The 23,448-nt window shown below is 38.2% G+C and overlaps 1 protein-coding gene across 3 annotated transcripts in view; it reads right to left on the bottom strand.

Annotated features, from left to right (window-relative positions):
- Positions 1-23,448, bottom strand: part of dlg3 (discs, large homolog 3) — a gene marked incomplete at its 5' end in the record, with an annotated part of 94,518 nt that overhangs the window by 70,950 nt on the left and 120 nt on the right. For all 3 annotated transcript variants that reach the window (XM_079249964.1, XM_079249962.1, XM_079249965.1), the window contains 3 exons: positions 662-772; positions 10,091-10,176; positions 22,480-22,611. In XM_079249964.1, coding sequence (XP_079106090.1) covers positions 662-772; positions 10,091-10,176; positions 22,480-22,611 — 329 coding nt within the window. The remainder of the gene's footprint in view (positions 1-661; positions 773-10,090; positions 10,177-22,479; positions 22,612-23,448) is intronic.

The following is a 23,448-nucleotide window of genomic DNA, read 5'->3' as shown; positions in this document are numbered from 1 at the left end:
GGTGTAACATTTTCCTTTACAGCTAACCGACCAAAAGTTGCTGAAATCACAGGTACACGTTCAGTCTGTAGTTATAAAAATCCAACAACCAGCAAAAACTTAATCTACGGACAAATTTCTTGTGAGATGAAAGATGCTTCTCTACAGCATGTTTCTAGACATTTTCACAGTGAGTTAACCAGATACACAGAATCTCAACAAATGGAGAGCTTTCACAAGCTTAACAGTCTTAACACTTGAGTTTACAGCATAGGTTGATATTTCAAGCTTGAACAGTTTTATACCTGAATAATACCAATAACAAACGTTTGGAGTGTAATTAACAAATAATTGCTCCCGAAATAAATGCTAGTTATCACTGTTTGTCATAAACAAAAGGAAAACGATGCATTTTCATAATTTTCTGGCATGTATCAGCATGAAAATGCAGAGATTATTAGCATTGTAGGGATTCCATTTTTCAAAAATTTTCATCATCACAAATCTAGACTATTCTTCTGTGGTGATATTAATATAAAGCTCCACAGGTAATGAACCCCTTTGAGCATTAGCATTTTGTGAGTGGGATAAAGTTTGTCATGGGTCATTTCAAGTACAAGGTTGTAGCAGCTGGTATTCCTGTGGTCCTATATAATATGCTCGGTCATTATTTCCTGCTTACCTTTGGCATCTCTACGTGGGAGCGAGCCACCAGGCCGGAAACTCGCTCCACTTTGTGAGGACTCCTCCTGCTTGTCACTCTCACACGTGACACACCCTCATCCTCCTGGTCCTGCAGCACACAGACACGTAATCATTTTTTGACAAGTCTACATGAAAATAACTTATTAAAACCCTCCTCTAATGGTCAGGACAATCCCAGTAACAGACTAGGACAGGCTCCATCTCTCTGCAATCCCAAATAGGATAAAACCGGTATAGAAAATGTACAGATGGATCTAATGGTGGTGTAAAATCCTCGGATGTTTCACTTTGCTAAAATTAGAAGTTGAAAGGTAAAAGTCAGGTGAGCTGGAAGTGTCCAACAAAAAGATGGTTAGTGAGTGGCTCATCTGCCAACACTCAAGGTAAAAAAGATGGACACACATAAGTGCTAGAATTCAACACGCACAGCTGAGGTTGAACATGAGGAAAATGAAAATGCATGGCCACATTTAAACAGCACATTTCCCAACAAATACAATCAATAAGTTTGCTTCTATAATAATCATAAAAAAGTGATTCTATAACAACACAACTAATGCTGATTAATGACACAACTTTAAGAAAATCAAAAGCTGGGGTAGGTAATGTTGGGGAGCTAAGAATATTTAAAAGTGGCGCCCTGTCTTGGCTCCTCCCCCTTTGGTTTTGCTCCTTGCACGATCCAAGGCTTTTTACTTACCTCCGCCAGAGAGGTTATGTTTTTTACCAACGTTTATCTGTTAGTTTTCAAGATAACTCAAAAAGTTATGGACGGATTTTAATTAGATTTTCAGGAGCTGGAAATGTGAAAAAGAAGAGCTGATTTAATTTAGGTAGTGATCTGGATTGCCGTTTGAATCCAGAAACTTTTTAAAAGCCTTGGCATAGGACTGCGCTCTCCGAGTGCTTTTCTAGTTTGCAGCTTTTTCCACCAACAATTTTCTCTTTCTCTGCTGTTTAAATCCTTCCTGCATTTTCTCAGCCATGTTTGCCTTCCCAGTTTTTCTTCTTCACTACTTTGTATTTTCATCCTAACACGCGATTTATAAGCAGGGTGTGGCTATCAGGTATGCGCTGCAGGAGGAGGAGAGCCAGGAGAAGAAGCTTACGAAATATAAAAAATGAACAACTTCAATTTGGTCTGAACGTTTTGATTGAACAGAGTTTTTCAGATTTACAGTAAACTGCGAGGGTCTAACTATATTTCTTATTGTTCATGATTACAACATGTATAGACTACTGTCAGGCTGAGGAGCCACTTCACCCAGAGAAAAATAAATGTCTCTGAGCAGGATTACCTACTTCAGCTTTAAACACAAAATAAGCTGTCTGCATGATCCAAAATGATAACCTGCACCATGCTAAATATTTACCAAACAAAACAAAAAGAAAAACTTTTACCTGGAATACTTAACATATACACTACTTTTATACAGTAAATTTCACTTGAAAAAACTTGAAAAAAAAAAACTTTTCACTTGAAAAAGTTATCTTTGCTACAGTACTTATGTACAAGTAAATTATTTTTGTATTCTTTGCATCTTGGCTGAATGTTGTTTGTCTGCAGGCTAGGCCAACCAACTGTAAGCTCTAGCTTCAAATTCAATAAAGAAAAACAAGTGGGCTTCAGTCTGCTAATCTTTGAACCAACTGGAATGTATAAAAGATCTCATTCACAGTTCAGTAGTATTTGTTGTGGAAACAGTCACTTGCCTGAGGATAACAGATCTGTGCTCTTTGGTCGATTTAATTTTCTCCTTTATGACAAATTATGCTCAGATTACATAGGCTCAAACGGCAGCAAACTTCCACTTCATCAAAAAAAAAAAAAAAAACAAAAAAAAAAACCTCAGTAAATTAACTTATAACATGCGGAGCTTTACAGTGACCACACTATTCAACAAGTCGTTCATACCTGAAATTCACCAGGATCATTGTCACAATTTCGACCACACAGACCCGTAACTGTCAGCAGAGGGCAGCCTTTAGAGCAGGAGGTCATCGTTTGAGCAAAGTTGCAAAACGCATTACCAATAATTTAACAAAAATCCCTTTTTTTCCACTAAGAAACCGCGCCACATCTCTCGCCCTTCACAAAGGAAGTAAAATGAAAGCTCACATGCGCTAGGCAAAAAGACAAATGTTTATATCAAAAACAGCTATCGCTGTGAGCATGCAGGCTGGAGTACTGAGTGGCTGAGGGATCAAAACTGCATTTAAAGCAGGTTTGCAGTATTCTCTCACTTTTTAAATAATGAAGCAATGTGGATTAAACAAACTGTTATTTCACTGAGACACTGAGTGAATTCTGCTTTGGCAGCTTCATTCCCATATGGCAGAGGTGACAGGCAGGTCAACTGACAGCAGCAAAGCCGGAGCTGCCCCTCCCAGCTGCCTGCTGTGGGAAATAGTGGCAGCTAAAAGGGTGCCCTTTGCACTCTGCACTCACATCGACAGACATAGACATATAAAATTATGCAGACACACTTGAAATGATCTCATTAATTAAACATTTGAAGTCAGACAATATCTAATATTTATGAAATGACTACTTTTTTTTTCTGACCGTTATTCTCAAAGTAATTTCATAACTATTATGCAAGAAAAATCAAACGCTACAGTTTCCATGCAATCAAAAAATGAACCTGGATAACAAACAACCATTAAATGAACAGGATTTCTTCAAACAGCTTCTTCTCGTACGCATCTTTAATTTCTTTTCCAACAACAGGAGCTCCCCTCCACTCTCACCTGCTACTCTGCACCAAATCAGTGAATTTGCAGACTCATTTACTTTCCCTCCCATCCTCCACTCAGGTGACAGCATGGCTGGAATACTGATGAGCACCTCACTGGGTGTCCATTAAGCAACTCTATTTCTATCTCACAAACTTCCCAACAGGACAACTACATCAGTCCTTTTGCCTCTCTCTCTGTTCAGGACTATGCCAGAGCCCCGCAAGCAGCTGGGATCCAGAGAAATCATGATGGAGGAAGGACTAGGAGCCATACAACACTATTAAAAGCTAGACAGGGTGGATCACAGGAGCATTGAAAGGCGCTTAGGAGGGCAGGACAAAGATCAAACCATGGCCATAATTTCTGGTTTGGATACTCTGCTTTGGGAGTGACATATTCTAAACATACTACACTGCAAGAAACAGTGAGTCATCCTTAACTAAAGTTTTGATTTCCAACCAGTGGTGATGTCACATGTCTGAATAGCTAGAAGTTGAAAAAGGTTATTGAAACACAATGGTCTCTGGCCACCACCAGTAAAAGGTAGTGATATTGTGAAAGTGGAAGTAAAAAAGAAAAACGTTCTTCTCAACATTTTGGATAAGGTTAGTCCTAATAATCACCATATCATGCCACTTTATTTATAAATCACTTTTACACAACCACAGCTGAAACAAAGTGTTGTACATAAGTAATACATTAAATAGTATTTATACTATTTTCATTCGTTTGAAAAAGAAAAGAAGACAACACCAAAGTCTGGACACCCTAATAGATTTGAGGATACAGTTCATTACATATTAGAATTTTGAGTAGCGATCAGTGTTTATAAGGGCAACTTAGTCTTAATGCTTTAGGAACATGTGGCTCCTCAAACCTCATTACAACCATCAGCATTCATGGGCTGCTTGAAGTAGCTGCTTAACATTCTGAAAATGAAAATAATTGATGCCCACAAGGCAGAAAAAGGCTGGGAAATGATAGTAAAGTGAAATCATCTATAAATAAAGTTACTCAAGACTTACAGGCAAATAAGAATAAGTTTATTAAAGTAAATCTCTGTAATTAGATTAACAAATTTATAACAAATCTATTTTGAATACAAGTTCACTTACTGAGGCTTTGTATGTTTAAAGGAATATCATGACATAAACAATTGCTATCAGACTGAGCTCCACAGGTCGCCACGGTGGGCAAGGCTTGCCCATTTACAAATAAAGCTATTCCATCCAGGAAGTACACTTTTTATTTTAATGTGAGTACTTTTGAATATTATTTTTTTTCTTTAACAGCCATTTTATACTAGTAATAAGTCACCATAATTAAAATATGTTCCTGTTCGTGCTCTGTCGGCTCTGAGAAAAAATATATTTTAAGATATGTGAAATTTGTGTTGGTATTTATATTAAATCTATGAGCATATGTAACTGATATCTCATGTTAACTTAAACACATTATCTTCTATGTTATTGAGCTATACAGAGCACGGAGTCATTGGCAACCTATAATGAAGTCATATGAGAATTACAGCTCTCTCTGTGAAGTGGACATGCAAATAGGACCAGAAATGCCAACCCTCTGGTGGGCAGTGAAACTTTGTAATGACTTGGCCAGTTGTGTGCATATTCCTCATAAAACCAGGAAATACAATTCAACAAGTGTTGTGTGCCAAGCGCTTTTTAATCTGGCACTTGTAACTGCTGTGTCTTCGCTGATGGCCCAAATCAAGTTTTGCTTTTACAAACCAAATAAATGAAAAAGATGCAGCAGAACAAAAGGACATAAACAAGGTCTGAGTGTGCAAGAGGTGTACAATCCAGGTACCATTAAGTAAAACTCCTGCCATGACTGGTTGAAACAGCTGCCGGACAGAACTTTTACTTTACGGTATCTGGATTACAGACCTCTGAAGACGACATAAAAGACGTCACCGTTAGTTGAATTATATTAAACAGGATCAGTTTGGTTGAGCTCTAGTAGCCTTTCTCTAAAATGAAGACAAAGAAGGGAATATCTTTTAAATGCAGAACTTCTGCACTTCTGGTCAAAGATGATAAAGCTCATATAGTTTACAGAGGATCAAAGTAGAGGGCCTTTATTTTCTGTACCTTGACTCATATAACTGGTAAATGTAAAATCTTAAATAAGAGTGGAGATATCTCATTTTCACTGGCACAATTACAGATAGCGTTATCTGTAATTCATTTGTAGAAGAACTCTATATTCTAAATAAAATTCTTTCCAGATTTTTTGTCACATTAAAAGAAGCAAAGGATTTAAAACAGAATTTTATTGGCCTCTTTCCACCTAGGGCTGGGCGATTTGACCTTTTAGTAATATCCCGATATTTTTATGGCATGTCACGATATACGATATATATCTCGATATTTACCTTAGCCTTGAATTAATGCTTTGGTGCATACAATCACATCAGTAAGATGATTTTGTGTCTATATTAAAACATAATTGTTCACACTGCATTAAGATATGCTGATTTTAAATATTCATGCCAAAAGGATGAAATTGTAACGAAGCAAATTGATCAAAACCGTATTTATTGAACAGTTAAAGCAGTGGCACAAACATGTCATTTTAAAACAAAATAAAGTGACTTTGCATGTAATAAATGCAACGTATGAAAATAGGTGCTCTAGGAGGTGACTTTTCAAATGAAGAAATAAATTTGTGGTACTACTACCTTTTGTGGCAACACTTTTGCGACATACTTTGCATACGACAGTCGTTTGGTCAACATCTTCTCTCCGGTATCCAAACCACCGCCAGATGATGGATCCTGTACTATTTTTCTTCTATTCTTTTCTTTTTTTGCCACTGAAACAGTCTATCCCTTTGAAAAATTATTTTGAATACCGTTAAAACCACATTGTATAAATCAGCTTTTGTCCTGCTTTATTAAATGTTAGATTATCAAATGTCAAATTTAACCAAAGGATTGTTATGTTTTGTGGAATTGCTAGGTGCATGTTCAACCCTCTTCCTTTATCTGGGCTTGGGACTGCCACAGTGACCCAAAAAAGACACTTTGACAGAGATACATTTATGTTTTTTTATTTGTGTAGTTTTCTTACTTTTTTAGTTTTTTTTAGTTTTTTTTTTGTTTTAGCTTGCTTTAGGTTGAACTATTATAAGGCTTTGCTTTATGGATACGTGTTTGATTTTTTTTAATCACAGAGTTTAGCGTAGAAATCAGTCTTATAATACAGGCAGAATGTCCTCGTATCATCTCCAATAAACAGCTTCAGCCAGCTTTTAATTCAGGGTTCGATTCCCACTCCTTTCTGTACTTTCTAGAGACATGACGAGCTAGATAAATATGCTTGTGTCACACACAGTGGATGAGGTGAGTAAGTGACAGAGGTTGTGAATGTAATCAAATAGAATTAATTATTTTTGCGTGACGTGAAAAACTTTGTAATTTATGTCCCACTCTGTAATCCAGAACGGGATCAGTGGTGAATTTGGCAGTTCATTGTGACTGTAGGTGGAGTCGTGCAGGTGTCCTCTCTGCTCCTCTGACTGGCTGCAGCTGCAGCCAGAGCCGACTGAGTGCTTTAGGACGGGGAGAGACTCGCTTGTGACAATAACTTTACAATATGCGCTTTAAAGTCCAGTAAAAGTCGCTAGATTTGTCGCTAGTCGCTTTTCACAAAAAAAGTCACCAGATTTAGCGAGAAAGTCGTCAAGTTGGCAACGGTAGCTACACGCTGCCTCTCATGATGCAGCACGTAGCTCACGTTATGTACGTAACTAGGTGCGCTTACTTTAACTCTCTGTGCAAAGTGGTGCAGAGTCGAGGAGGAGTGAGAAAACCTCGCCCACAGCTAAAAACAACTGTGTGACAACAGGATACTCGAATATGACCAATATAGGCATTTTCTATATTGCACAGAGGACTAGCCACGATATCTCGAGTATATTCGATATATCGCCCAGCCCTATTTCCACCACTCAGGTAGTCATTGTAACAGCTTGACCTGGCCATTAAAATGAACCACTATCCTTATCCCAGTTTACATGCATGGGAGGGAAATTTAGTTGATTCACCAAAATACATCTAATGTTATTGTGGCACATCACTGAACAAGAAAGTGAGCTGGAATTCCTGCACAAACATCATGTTAAAGTTACTTGAATGATGACCTTGTCAAATGACACCGTTGCTATGAAATTAGGATTTTATTATATTTTATTAGAGTGGAACTCTAAACTCTGGAACAATCTCTCTTTCTGTGAAGTTTTACAGAACTTTAGTGGATTTAAGTCTCATAAGTCTCATAACTCAAAAGGATGAGTTTTTCTCATAAAAAACTCATCCTTTTATCCTCGCTTTTAACTTCAGAGAGCAAAATCACTCAGTTGCTACGTTTACATCGGAGTTTTAATTCCTGTTTAATTCCGAATAAAAGTTAATTTAGCTTTAAACTGATAAAAAATGAACATGTAAACACCTAATCCCAAATGCAAATTTCTATTTAGAATTAAACTTAATTCCGATGTAAGAGGCTTATTTATTCACATTTTAATTCCAAACTATTAAATTCCTCTGTCATGTAAACCTTCCGCTCTAAGTTAATTCAGGTCATTCTGCGCATGCTCGTTACCTTGTCCTGTCCCAATTCCCAGTGTTCTTTTGCCTCCTGTGTGCAGTGGTCTATCTTTCTTCTCCTTCTCAGTTGCTGCAAAAAGTGAAGTAGTATGCTCGTCTCAAGCTGCTGCTTCAAAATAATTATCAAGATAGCGGCAAAACTGATACTTGTATGTAGTTTTTATAAGTTACAACTGAAAACACATGAAGCATGGAGCAAACTTTGTTTTTTGTTTTGTTTTGGTAGATGTCATACATCACGTCCAATCAGAACCCTTCCCAACCCGCCGCTCTAAAGGGGAATTAAGTAAGGACATGTTTCATGTAAACCTCCATATGGAATTATTATTTCCATGTGAACTCGTAGGAGAAATTGCTAATTTGGAATTATTTAATTCTGAATTATTAATTTCTAATAATAAAAAAAACTATGTACCCTACCTGATTTTCTACTCTGTTGTTGGTCTTTTATTGTTTTGTTGTCTAGTTTATTTTCATATTATGCTTTAATTATTTATTTAATTACCTGCGGATGAGGATATAAAAGTGCTTCACAAATAAAGTTTTTTTTGCATGATTGAAGGCTTTGACTGACAAGTTTACATGCAGTCTTTTTTTTTATTAGCTATTCAAGTTTCCATGAATTGAAATTTGATGGATTAACTAGAATTTACAGACTAATTGATACACTGTTAATTTAGCTAAAGTTACAATACTGGAAAAACAGCATTTTTTTTGGTAATTAAGGTAATTAATTTGTTTTGTGGCTTGTTTTGTGATCACATGAGGCAGCGCCAACTCATGTGCAAGGCTCACCCCCAGACTACCCGGCCCAATTTAAGTTCTGCAAGTATCCTTTTTGTACAGCTTTCTACTTGCTGGAAAACAAGAAGATATTCATGTTATCATGCACTGTTTAGGTATCCTAAACTTCTATCCAACAATTTGCTTTTTGCTTATGTCAAATTTCAACAGTGATGTAGAATAATGAGATTAATTTGATCAGGCATCAAAGAAACTTTAACCCTGACTGCATGTTTGTTCCTATCTGGACACCCATAAGAAGAACCTTTGGAAAATTAAGCTTGCATTTTTCTTTTTTTCTCTACGGAATAATTTTCTTTGAACATCTTTCAGACTCATTTAATTCTATTAGTCTGATAATTCAGTGGAAGAATCCTCCTTCAGTCTTTTTTTCAACAGAGTCAAAGCTGTCCATTGTGTCTAAATGACTTTTATTTTAATTAAATTTAAAATTTTGTCCATAATTGAAATCATGTCTTCAGTTTGCGTTGCGGCATGTTACACAGAGCCATTTAGCTAAATATATGGACACACAAAAATCTCAGAAATTTTCCAAAATCTCTTGTAAAACGAACAGCCAACAGACTTTTCAAATAATGGGTTATAGAAGTCAGCCAAAGATCAATTTCATTAACATTTTGGCATAGATCAAGCAAAGTTATGAAGTAGCATTAAAGAATACTAATGATATTAAGTGACCCCTCCAAATGCTATTAGGAAATTAGTGACAAAAGAAAGTCTTTATTTAATCAGTGTATGGATTTATTGATGCTTCACTTGCTTCAGCATGCAGACTGAGCTCTATGATGCTACTTAAACATTGAAGTATAAATCACAAAATGCGTTTTTCTCCCATCGCTTGAGTTGTTTCAGTGTCCTACGCTAAAAATATTCTCATTGCTCATGTGACTAAACGCTGGTTACAATGAAATGACTGGCTGACTTCATGAGAGCAACCCACTGATGAGCAAATGGTTATCAGCGCTCTTTTGACTCTAATTTCTTCTTCTTCATCCAACCATGTGGGGTTTCTACTGATCTTTCTCCCCTTGTGGCACTCCAGCACCTGCCTGAAGTCATAGCGACTGTAACATGTCTTCCATATTTAAATGGGAGAGATGCATAAAAGTGACATATTGTGTTAGCTACTAAACAAAAGGACAGCACACAGCAGCTGTGTACAATAAAGTGAAGCCCAGTGTAACATAAACATAAAACAGTATTCCTCCAATCTATTACGTAAAGAAGAAAAATTACCTCCCACGCATCCTGACTGTTCTCTTCTTTCACAACAGTATTTTCTGCATTCAGTTGCAAGGTCACCTCGTAACACTCCTGAATATCTGTGAAAAGCAAACAAAACAATAAATGTGCTGTTTTTCATTTGTTAGTTAATAAACGAAATGTGAACACTTCAACTTTCTCGTATCCATTTCTCGCCCATAACTTCTCTGCTTCTAAAGCTCACGTAGTTGGTTGTGTAAAATACTCCAGTGGTCAATCATTGGCACATTGGGAGATGCTTTACTTGTGGGAGTGGTCTGTGGACATGAAAGTCATATCACACGTTTGCTCCTCATTTCTTCTTTCTGAACTGCATGACTCAGACACTGACTTTGAGAACCACAAAAGATTTCACATAACCTGAACAACCTGTACAGTGGAAAGGCAAAAATATTTATACCTTTACTCCATTACCATCAGAGATCAATTAAAGAGTGGGCCACCATCAGTCTTGCTGTGTTGAAGCTCCATTTTAGGATGAAGATCCTACACTTGAATAAATGTGACCACTGCCACCTAGCTTAAAGCAACATATTCCTCCTGATGAAGTGACGGGAAGAAGTTTTAATGTGTTGTAGAAAGCAAAGCTGGTTTTACAGGCAATTCTTTAACCAAAGTTAACAAGATTTGTTATCTGAGGGACAAACACCAGGACCTAATCTGGTCCTGTCAATCCATCCAGTTCCAATCTTACCAAAGTAGGTAATGTATGGTTGAACCAAGCGGCATCCTCCGGCGGTTAAAAGTGAAGCCTATGCGGAAGTGCATAAAACTGCAGTTCCCCCTTCATCCCCTAGGGGCTGGCTCCAAAACAGAGCAAATCCCCATAGACTCCCATGTTAAAAAGGCCAACGGAGGAAATAAACATGGTTACAGCCTAGTTCAAAAATCCATTTTCGGTTTATAGGTCAGGTTTACCTTCATGACAACTTGGGGGGGGGGGAGTGAATTATTTTCTAACTCGCCTGTTTAAAAGTAATTTAATCTTGAAGTTTGGCATATTTAGGAGCGTGTTCTTTTGATTGACAGGTACCGATCTCCGGCTTCAAGTCAGAAGAACGTAGAACAACCGCAGTTTTTAGCCGGCTAACAACGTGACTTAGCTTTAGCCTGCTTACCTCCATTAGCTGGTTAGCTCCCGTTATCTCAGGTTTAGCCCGGTTAGCTTTTAGCTCGGCGTTCGCTTGATGTCAATCATTCGCCATGACGCTCACTGCTCCCCTCTCAGCTCCACCTCTTTGCCCATATTTGTATTTTCCGGGCGAGATGACGCGCATAACACTGCCAACATGGCAACGGTAGGAACCGCCCACCGAGCTTCAATTCAGCTCTTCAGAAACCTATGGGTGACGTCACAGAGGCTCCGTCCATCTCTTTATATACAGTCTATGGGTTGAACACACAAATTACACAAAGCTGTTCTAAATCTGAGATGAAAAGATTGTGGAAAAACTCCAGAGAAAACCAGATTTTCAGAAAACATGGCAGAAAAAGGTCCTGCCCTCACCTTTGGTTCACAAAAGAACTGTTGGGGTGAAGGTGATTAAACATGCAGTGATGAACTCGTGCGCAACAGCAACAATGCAAGGGAATATACAAGTATTGTTAACTCATGCAGCCTTTTCAACAACATGGAACAGCTTTCCAGTCAGTCAATTTTAAGTGTAGTATATGCTTCTCACACAAAAAGGTCTTAAACACAGACACATGGTTTCCAAATAGAGACAAAAAACTGCAGGTTTTCCAAGCACAATCCCTAACAACACGAGCAGCTCATAAACTACACCAGGTGTAGGGCAACTCCGTTCCTCGAGTGCCACAGTCCTGCAAATGTTAGGAGTTTCCCTGCTGCAATAAACCTGACACACATCAGACCTAATTAGCAGACTTGTGCAGAGTTTGACATCAAACTCTGCACATGCCTGCTAATTAGCCATTGATTTGACTCAGGTGTGTTGCAGCAGGGAAACTCCTAACATTTGCAGGACTGTGGCACTCGAGGGCCTTCGTGGCCCATTACTGACACACCATTTGAGCCAATTTGAAGGCATAAGGTCCACTGATGGATCAAAATAGCTTAATGCCTGGAAGAATTTTTGTCACCGACATCCACTGTCTATTCAACTGTGCTTGGTATGTTAAGTAATTTCTTTGCTGTTGTTTATCACTAGATGAGATTCCTTTTTACACAATGCACTTTTGAGTAAATCGTTCTGCTTCACAATGAGGATAAAAAAAAATCCTGAATTAAACTTTTGTTAGCCTGATGAACTTGTATGTAGGGGTAGGGCAAAGGTAAATGTGTTTCCTATATTGTAGCATTGTTTGTTGTTTTTGCTAAGTTTTGTTTTTGTGATGTTGTTTTGCATAAGGATCACTAACATCTCTCTCTCTCTCTTTCTCTCTCTGAGGTCTGGCTGGGCCTGGCCTCATGGAGTGCACACATGGAGGCAGCCTTTAAGCTGTGGAGAACTGTTTCATGATGGAGGCAGAGTAGAGAGGGGTAGGAGTGACTGGGTTTTTTTTATTTATCTTTGGATGATATGTGTTTTGTTTTTTTATGTATTAGTTTAATAAGTCACAATGTATATAGATAATTGTATGTATGTATGTAAATAATTTTTGGGGAATTGGGTTGTAAATAGTGGTTTGTGTGTAATTTGTAATGTCCTAGAACACTAGTTTTGTAAAAATGGACTGTGTGACTGGGGGAGGAGGGGGAAGAGAGAGGCATTTGGGGTTTGAGATGCTGTGATGCCTGCTGTTATCCACCCTGCCATTGGTGAGCTGTCTGTAAAAGGAAAAACCTGAAAAGTAAACCAAAATTCAGAGCTCTAAAAGTCAACTGTGGAGACCTTTGTTGTCACTCATATGTCGCGCTTCACCCTGCCATTGACCGCTGACGTCCCTGTTTTGAGGGTTTCTTTAACCCCAAAACCCCAACAAATGGCATCAATTCAGCTTCATACTGAAACTCGGTGACAAAAGTTTTATTTTAAAAACTGGGCTAAAAGATCAATAAACTCTGATGTCATTAATTCTGGTTTCAACATTAGAATAATAAGGAAAAAGTTATTTTTAAAAAAAAAGTCTTTTTTTATAAATTTAAGACATCTGTCAACAGTGTAATGAAATATTCCTTATCCAGAGAGCTCCTTGTTAAAGCTTGTAAAAAAAAACACTTGTGTGTCATGTGCAACAGCAGCTCTCACATTCACACAGTTTCAGCAAAGCACAGACATGCTGATCCTCCACTCCTCAGCTATAGTTAATGTCCAAAAGTTCTAGAAGAACAAAAACTATTCTTGCATGTAATGTGTTTTAACAAATGTGCATCACAAACAGAACTGTATTGCATCTCCCAACGCCTTACAAATTCTCCCTGAACAGATGACTTATCACATTAATTGTCATTCACCAATTTACAGGGACAGTTTCATTATTCCCACTGCTGGAAGCATAAGTGATTGAACAGCAGAAGGCACCATTTTCCTTAATTCTCATCTTTGGTCTCACTCCATGCATTTAATGGCATGGCAGAACCTAAAAAAAAAAATTTAATACAACACTTAAGTTTCTCACATAAAAGTGAAAGTGAAAAAGAGGTATCAACTACTATCAGTGCAGACTGAAAAATGCCTTGTTGAACAACCTTGTTAAGGCTCTTCTTAAACTGTTAGCATTCTTTAACTCTGCTTCTATCCTCTTCTCATCTCCTCTTGTCTCATGTTCTGTGGTTACCTATTGAGAGGCAGACATTTGATGAGGATGCACTGTGACAATTTTGCTGATATGAAAGACAGGCCTTATGACTGCAGTGTTGACATAAGGAGGTTGCTGAACAGTTCATCAACTTTCCCATAGTTCATTGTTAGGTCAATATAGGGCTCAAAATACATTTCAAAAGGATATTAAGTTTTTTTTTTTTTTTTTTTTTTTTTTTTTTTTAATGTGTACCTGGGTCTTTGAAATGAACAGTCCATGGAAAGTTTGTCCCTCTCAGAGACATAGATAAGAGTTAGTGAGTCCCAACAAGACACTGTGAGAAGAAAAGTGTAAGAATGGAGCATGTGACTCATCACTGTTTGAATGTGGAGGAGTGAAGCTGTGTGTGGGCAGAGCAATTTGGTGACCAGCTGACTAAAGAGCTGCCTCACTTAGACAAACTCTTATATAGACACAAACACAAACACAGTCTGGGCCTTTCTGCTTTTAACACTTGCATGAATACTTAATACACACAATGAGCTAGTAGCATGAAGCTATGCTTGGCAGTGATAATGATGACAATGCTTTTTTCTCGTCGGCTTCAGTATTTTTTTTTAGTTTTCTTTTCAATTTGCTTCTGAGGGCAGAAGCTGCCAGGAGAAGCATCTGGTAAGGATTACGGTCGGCGTATTTAAGAAAACCGCTGACATTTTAGCCTGACATTCAAAGATTTGGGGATGGCATCTTGATCATGAACAATCCCTCACATCCTCATCCTGCCTTGGAAGAGCTTCATCAAAGCATGTTCACTTAGACTGCTAACACCAAAGTGCAGGGTGGAACACTTCAGGAAGTTTTCCTGTCTGCTGCAATCAGACTGTTTCATAGACATGAATAACTATTAAAAGGGAAAAAAAAAAAAAAACTTTACATCATAATGCTATTACTGTCATGGCATACTATTGATACTGCAACACAGTACTATCCTGACTACTTTTGTTGCACATCAATCCATTACACATTAAACATCTCTTCCTCTATATTCCTCTCATATTAAGTTTATTCTTTGAAAGTATTCTTACTTTGTGGAACACTTTTCACATGTGGAACAAACTCACAGAAAACTGCAAAAACTTTCAGCTGCTTTCAGTAAAGATAAAAAGCTGTATTTGTCACCTATCAAAACAACCATTAATTCGTCACAGAGGAACCTTTATTTCATGCATTTATTTACTTTATTTGAGCTTTTTCCTCTTTAATGTCTTTATTTCTTTAAGCTTCTAACATTTTATGTAAAGCACTTTGAATTGTTATTGTATATTAAATGTGTTATACAAATTGCCTAATTTTTTAAAAATGTAATCTTGTTTTCTTAATTCTTGGCTTTTTTAAACATTAACTGTATTTAATGTTTAGCTGTAGGACAATAAATTATTTCCTGTAGGATCAATAAAAATTCTTACTTTATCTTCTCTTTTTTATTTTTTGGTTTTAGTTAGTGACATAGCTAGACTATGTTGGTGGTTATCTTCATTTTGCCCATCTCTAATCTGTCACAACAGAAGTTATGCAAACATAAAATGACAGGAAACTGCAGCAAAGTCTTGCACTGAGCTGAAAATAAACTGTGGCTAAATAAAGTCTTAACGTTTAAAAAAAAAACTGTTGCTTACTACAGATGTATCAAGAACTCTTGGCATCACAAATCAATAGGCCCTAAGAGTAAAAGCATAGTGAAATTGTATACTTTTGCATTGTTATTTAATATTAATGGAGTGATATTATGTAATTTTCATTAAAAAATTCCTCTCAACCAAATTAAGTAGTTTTACTACTTAAATCAAACAGCGATTAAAGTCCAGTTATTAAATCTTAGTAATGGCAAACAGTGAAATGAAAAGAGGATAGAAAAAAGCATAACACACACACATTCACACACACTAAAACCCAACCCCCACTTATAGCCTTTTTTTTTTTTTTTTTTTACATTTGATATACACATTAATGTTTCCACAGGGTGCATCTTCACAGCATTGGGGTTTCTCCTACTTTCATTTACAACACTGCACAAGTTTGACAATATTTTAAGAAGTAAATAGGAGTTACTTCCTAAAGAAAGAAGATCAGGGACTTCTGCAACAGTTAGAATGGCCCCTGTGGGGCCCAGATCAGCATCAAATCTGTCTGGGCGCACACAAGTAGGCGGAAGCAGTTGTTCTGCAGAAAGCCGGAGTAATTTCTCCATGACATCATATATATATATATATATATATATATATATATATATATATATATATATATATATATATATATATATATGTATATGTATGTATATATATGTATATGTATGTATATATATGTATATGTATGTATATATATGTATATGTATGTATATATATGTATATGTATGTATATATATGTATATGTATGTATATATATGTATATGTATGTATATATATGTATATGTATGTATATATATGTATATGTATGTATATATATGTATATGTATGTATATATATGTATATGTATGTATATATATGTATATGTATGTATATATATGTATATGTATGTATATATGTATATGTATGTATATATGTATATGTATGTATATATGTATATGTATGTATATATGTATATGTATGTATATATATGTATATATGTATGTATATATGTATATATGTATGTATATATGTATATATGTATGTATATATGTATATATGTATGTATATATGTATATATGTATGTATATATGTATATGTATGTATGTATATATATATGTATGTATGTATATGTATGTATGTGTGTATATATGTATATATATATATATGTATATATGTCTATATAAAGATATAACGATAGCTCCATGATTTATTTAATCTGTTATCCTGCAAAAAGTGTTTTTTTTTTCTTTACTTTGAAGTTGAGTGATCAAGATAAAAGTGGCATAATTCATTAGAGATCCTGCACTTTATTTTGAGTGCATAAGCATTTGTACAAAGTCATATGTGTAGCATTTGTTCAGCTTTTGTGTTGAAAAAAGTTGCATCTGCTAAGTTTTGCCATGTTTGCTCCTCAGAGGCATCTTGGACACTTGGCAACACTTAAAGTTCCATTGTTGATCTGTTCCTGGCAGAGGTAACAACGCAGGCAAAAGGTGCTAAATCACATCTTTAAGTGTTCCGGTTATCAGGATTCAGTCACACAGAATACATCAGAGTGCATCTGTTTTTACATCTGTGACCTTCCAAAAACACTCAGAAATGTTCCAACCCTCACAGACCACATAAATTCCTGGCCATGAGACAAAATACACAATTCAAGCCAAAAATCTAAGTCACAGAACTTATTCCACATTTTTTTATGTTGGGACTATTTTGTATGAGATTTGAGCTCTGAACCTTTTTTTTATCACTATCAGTTTTTTTTTGTAGGACTGGTACGTTATAGACCTCTTTTCTTTGTCATCTATTCAGTTTGACTGAAGTCATCTCAACATTTCCTGCCTGTATAAATCATACAAATGAAGAAAAAAGTGCCCCTGGATCTTTACATGATGATGAGCAACCCACACTAGAACAACACACTGATAGAAAACTAGGTCACAATTTCAAGGCAGGCAAACAATTCACCCCCTTGTCACTGCCTCAATAAAACACCCCCAAGGCATTTAGGGTCCTCTGTAATTTAACGTGTGTCTGTCCCAGCTCTCTGCCAGCAGCACCCACCCCATGCTCCCCCCCAAATGCTTGTATGTTAGAACAAAGGGATGCATGCACAGTTACGGTAACCTTTGTTCGTGACTGTGCAACCATGCAGACATCCAATCTATTTACCAAAACCAAACCTTCCCACACTGCATCCAACACCTCTGTACTTCCCACAATCTGTCAAAGTTGCAGATATCTCTTCAAGGCAAATACTTCACTGCAATCTTAACAGATCACTTTCTTCAGCTTGTGAAAAAAACAGCTTTACTAGTCACACTGTGCTCATTTAGTTAACGCTCGTCTGAATACAATCATTTTCAGCACAGGAAGCGCTTCAGTTTTAACCCTCCCTTGTGCTGAGAAAAGCATAACACAGAAAAGGTCCAACCAGAATCAGTTCACATGGCCCTGAGCATGTGAAGGCAAACACAACAGGAGCGGATAAGAGGATGACTAATGTTTATACTGCACTGTGTTCCTGTAAGAGCTGGGAACCGGCTGCTCCTCCACTCTTCCCTCCCTGATGGAAAGCACAAGTTGAGAAAGGGGCTAAGTCTCCTTAGCCCTTCACCTTACTCACACCGACCACAGGCCTCTTCTTTTACTATTCTCACACAGATTGTGGATGATCTAGAGAGCTGGAAGAGTAGTGGAAGAGGTTTGGCAAGGCAGCCAAGAGCAATTTATTTTCCTGTCTGCCTCAGGCTGGGCCTGATTGAAGATTCTTTGTGAGGAATGTTTGGAATCCCGATTTGGAAAGCTAATCCTCTCTGAGTCTCCCTCATTCCTACAAATATATCTGGTGTCCGTAGTCTCCAATTTAAAATTGCTCACATCATATGTCTCATAAAAATCCTGTTTCATAACATCATATTATACAAGGTATTCATTCTTTTTCCATACTGCTTATTCCAATTCAGGGTTGTGGGGAAGCTGGAGCCTATCCCAGCAATTAGCAGGCAAGAGGCAGGTTACGCCCTGGACACGTCGCCTGTCCATCGCAGGGCCAACACAGAGAGACAAACAACTACACACAATCACGTTCACACTCACTACTGGGGAGAATTTAGAGTGACCAGTTAACCTAAAATGCATGTGTTTGGATGATCAGAGGGAGAGTGAGAGAACCCACACACCCGCAGGGAGAATATAGAGACTCCATACAGAAATGCCCATGGATGGGCATTTCAGGTGAATTTTGAAGTAGATTAGTCATGCCAATCAAAATCAATTAGTCAACTGGTCATGACACCACCATGACGTAATCAATAATGGAACAAAAAATATTTTATGTCCAAATGGAAACTGTCACTTTGGACATAAATGTCCCCTATTGCCCAGTAGGTAGATGAGAATGTGGGTCAGGAAGATGCTGGGACTGAACCTGGCTGGCTGCATTTATGGGGTGGCTGCTAATGCCAGATTAACTAAACACAGCACACACAGGAACGTTCAGCCACAATAAAAACCAGTTATTTTCCTCGTCTTTCCATCTGGTCTCTTTGCTTTTAAGTATAACATTTCTGTGAAGGTTTAGTAATTGTTCTGCTTTGGTCTGTTGGCTTTACTATGTGTGAAAACTTCGACAGAAACATTGAACTTCCCAGTTTTTCCCTCAAGTTGGGGGGTAGAGGCAAGGTGAGCAGTGCTGGGCAGCTAATTTAACCAGGAACTCTGTTATAACTGCAAGAGCTGCAAAGTTTATATCAATATATATGTATATATATATATTTTTTTTTTTTTTTTTTTTTGGAAGAGATGCACTTATGATGTAGTGGCATTCTGTTTCAAAGTGAATACTTAAAGTTAAGACTCTAAGAGGTTTCTATCCTCTCTGGTCCAGGTATCAACAGGCTAAGCAGGTGCGGCTTTGGCCATTGCCAGGGCAAAAACTCGGGCGTGGGAGGAGTTCAGCGAGGCCATGGAGAATGACTTCTGGACAGCTTTGAGGCAATTCTGGTCACCCATCCGCCGACTATGGAGGGGGAAGCAGTGCTCAGTCAATACTGTGTACAGTAAAGATGGGAGCTGCTGACCTCAGTTCGGGACGTTGTGGGTTGGTGAAGGGAATACTTCGAAGACCACCTCAATCCTACCAACATCCTCCTTCCTACCTCAATCCGGGACTCAGGGGTGGACTTTTCTATCTCTGGTGCTGAAGTTGCTGTGGTGGTTAAAAAGCTTCTTGGTGGCAAGATCTGCCTGGAGTTCCTTAAGGCTCTGGATGCTGTGGGGCTGTCCTAGCTGACACGCCTCGGCAGCATCGCGTGGACATCGGGGACAGTGCCTCTGAACTGTAGACTGGGGTGGTGGTCCCCCTTTTTAAAAAGGGAGACCAGAGGGTGTGTTCCAATTACTGGGGAATTACACTCCTCAGCCTCCCTGGTAAGGTCTATTCAGGGGTCCTGGAGAGGAGGGTCCGCCGGATAGTCGAATCCCGGATTGAGGAGGATCAGTGTGGTTTTCTGAGGTGTTAAGGGGATCCGGCTTGGTGGCCTCAGGACTGGGTCTCTGCTTTTTTGCGGATGACGTGAAGCGGCTGGGATGAGAATCAGCATCTCCAAATCTGAGACCATGGTCGAGGTCGAGAGTGGGGTCTTGCCTCAAATGGAGGAGTTTGAATCTCTTGGGGTCTTGTTCAAGAGTGAGGGAAGGATGGAGCATGAGACCAACAGGCAGATCGGTGCAGTGTCTGCAATAATACAGACCCTGCGCCACTCTGTTGTGGTGCAGAAGGAGCTTAGCCAGAAGGCAAAGCTCTCGATTTACCAGTCGATCTATGTTCCTACCCTCACCTATGGTCATGAGCTGTAGGTCGCGACTGAAAGAATAAGATCTCGTATACAGGTGGCTGAAATGAGTTTCCTCTGCAGGGGTGGTAGGGCACTCCCTTAGAGATAGGGTGAGGAGCTCGGTCAACCAGGAGTGGTTCAGAATAGAGCCGCCGCTTTTCCACATTGTGAGGAGCCAGTTGAGGTGGCTCAGACATCTGGTCAGGATGCCTCCTGGGTGTCTCCCTGGTGAGGTGTTCTGGGCACATCCCTCCGGGAGGAGACCCCGGGGGAAAACTGATGGTTTAAGAGTTGAATAGTAGGTGCAGGTTAAAGGCCATGTCGCATTTTTAGCATCTACAATATGTAAAACCAGTCCAGGCAGATGCCCACCCTTCCTGAGACTGGTTCTGCTGGACATTTATAGCTGTTCATAAAAAGTATTCATCTCCACTGACACTGGCCTCAAAATGAGGGATTCAATTAAAACTTGTAATGTTTTCCTTAGCTGGTTAACTTTTCATTTAGTGGCTTTATGTGAGCAAGATTATACAAATTGAACTAATGTGGATTATAATCACTTGAATTTACTTGGATTATATTTAGATTATAGTAAATCAGATTGGACTGTATTTTAAAATATGTCTTTTGTAGTGAATTGATTTAAACATGAAGATGAATTAAACTAAAATTCTGCAAAGATAAAGTTCAAGACTACCAACAATCATAGAGGAAAACTGAATGAATAAAACCTGATTGTTAAAGATATCAACATTCACTCCAATACACATTTGGCATCTTGCAATCAGCGCAGGAGACACAACATTGTGCAATTAACATCATGCCCAGCAGGTAAAATGAATGACTTGATGATGGTGTTTCTGTCTGACTTGTATTATTCACCTCCTACTGCCTATCTAATGTGATGAAGATGATCACCTCCTACAGGAAAATATCAGAAGCCATTTTTCATCTTTACATGTTGATGAGGACCATCTTAACCATTTATTAAAAGGTCACACTATTTGTGTGCTCATTAGTCAACATGAGGCTTCACATCTAGGTTGCTTTTTAAAGAACATTTAAATGGGATCTTAAGCCACATCTTGTCTTAAATTATGGACTTAAATTGACACCATGTTGCAAATAAATCTCTTGCAGAACTTCTAAGAAGAAGCTAAATGAGTCATACATCTTATCTTTATGTCTGACACCTGCATCGACCTTGCAAAAGAAACAACACTCAATCCCCCCCCCAATGGCTCACTAGTAAAAAGGGCAATGCTGTTTCTTTTCACTGCTGCCTGAGTCATGGCAGCCCTTCCCCCTAAGATTCCCAGCACACAGGCAGCAGTGGGTCAGCAGAAGCAATAGCAGACCCAAAGGCGAGCATCATTATAACATGTCTGTGGTAATTAAAAAGACCACTGAACCATTGGTTAAAATGAAACGATGTATTTTATCTGCACTAAGAGTAAGAAAGGTTAACACTGATCCCGTGAGCGTTTTTTTTTACAAAACAGCAGGCTTGTCATGGAGGTGTATGTGGTTACATGAGCTATAATAATAATGGCATCCCTTCAGACAAGAAGCTTCACACACCAAGATTTTAATCAGCAGAATTAAGGATTAGTCCCTTGTAAATCAAGTTTTCGGAGCAATAATCTGCATTATGTTGATATAAATTCATGAAGCATATGCTACAAAATATGCTATTTTGTTCAAGCCTGGGGAATGATAGTACCTAAACAGTCTGGGTTTATAACAGCTCGGTCTATATATAGGCTGTGTTGAGTGTGGCTTTAATGGGATTTCATTACAATCTGAGTATGCTACAGAGGGGGGAATATACAGAAAACCTTTGTGAGATGTACTGAAAGCCCTCTTTCATAAGACTTAATTGGGAAACATTTAGACTCTGTTAACGTCCCATACAAATTAATACAACCTGACCCGGTCTATATCCTGTTTCTGCCTGCAGCAAGTCATACAACACAAATCGAGATGAATAACTACAGTAAATACATTGTGCAACGCAGCAAACCAAAACTGATATGTTACAAAACCATAATTTAGAGAGTCCATGCTCAGAAATTACTACTGGAATTTCAGCCAAAAGGCAGAATTTTGTAAGACTCTGCTGCATTGTTTGTGTTCTTTTTTTTTTTTTTCTTACCAAGAAGAGCTCGGAACAGCTGGCTCCCTAAGATGGAAGACACTTTGCCCACACTGGTCTTCAAGGCCTGCTCCTCTGGGGTGGTTAGGTTGGCCTGGTATTGTCTGAGTAGCCCCACCGCCCTCTCTGTGTCTGCCACACAAATTAAATACATGATCAGAACAACTTCAACATGAAATCTTTGCATGTTCACTAGGTCATTTATATTGCATTTCTATAACCTGGCAATCAGTAGATATACTGTGTATTGCTCCTCAAGTCCAAATAACCAGGTCAGACAAAACATGCAAATAAGAAATATGTCTCAGGTAATCTTTGGATTACTTGTCTATGCAGATTGTAAAATCTAAGCAAATAGTGATAAATGATGCTGAGGACTTCTTCTGTTGTTTTGTCCAATAAACACAGTCATCCATTGGCAAAGACTCAAGAAAACACATCTGGGGAGCTGGAAGTTAATTTCTTCCTAAACTGGGCAATTAATGAATTTACACAATTGCTGCCGGACTTTCTTCCTGTGCATCCACTCACTGATATGGGCATGTCAGCTCTAAAATCTATAAAATACACATGTTTTAAAGCAATCATTCAATGCAGGACCCAAAAGATTAAAATAATATTTGTCAAGGTATAGTAAAAGAGGCATACTTTGGGGTCAAAATTGCTTTTTTTTTTTTTTCTCACAAAAAGCAGCATTGGTGCGCGTTGCTGAACCCGGTGGGTGGTGAGGAACTTAGTAGAGAGGATGCACATCACAAAGGTACATCTGCTACATCATTGTGTCCTACCTAATTGAGAAAATCTGAGTAATAATCAGCTGCAAACCTGAAGGGGAAATTTCAGCGAACTTTTTCATTGCCTGTGGACAAAAAAAATCTCGAGGGATTACAGCTGAGGTTAGTGTGGCAAAAGAAAATCAGAGGAAAAACTTTGAAGGCGTAAAGCGCTGGCATTAACCTAAAATCTTTA

This window comes from Telmatherina bonti (assembly GCF_933228915.1).
Source record: "Telmatherina bonti genome assembly, chromosome: 12".
Classification (NCBI taxonomy): Eukaryota; Metazoa; Chordata; class Actinopteri; order Atheriniformes; family Telmatherinidae; genus Telmatherina; species Telmatherina bonti.
This window is presented reverse-complemented; position numbering and strand designations above follow the sequence as displayed.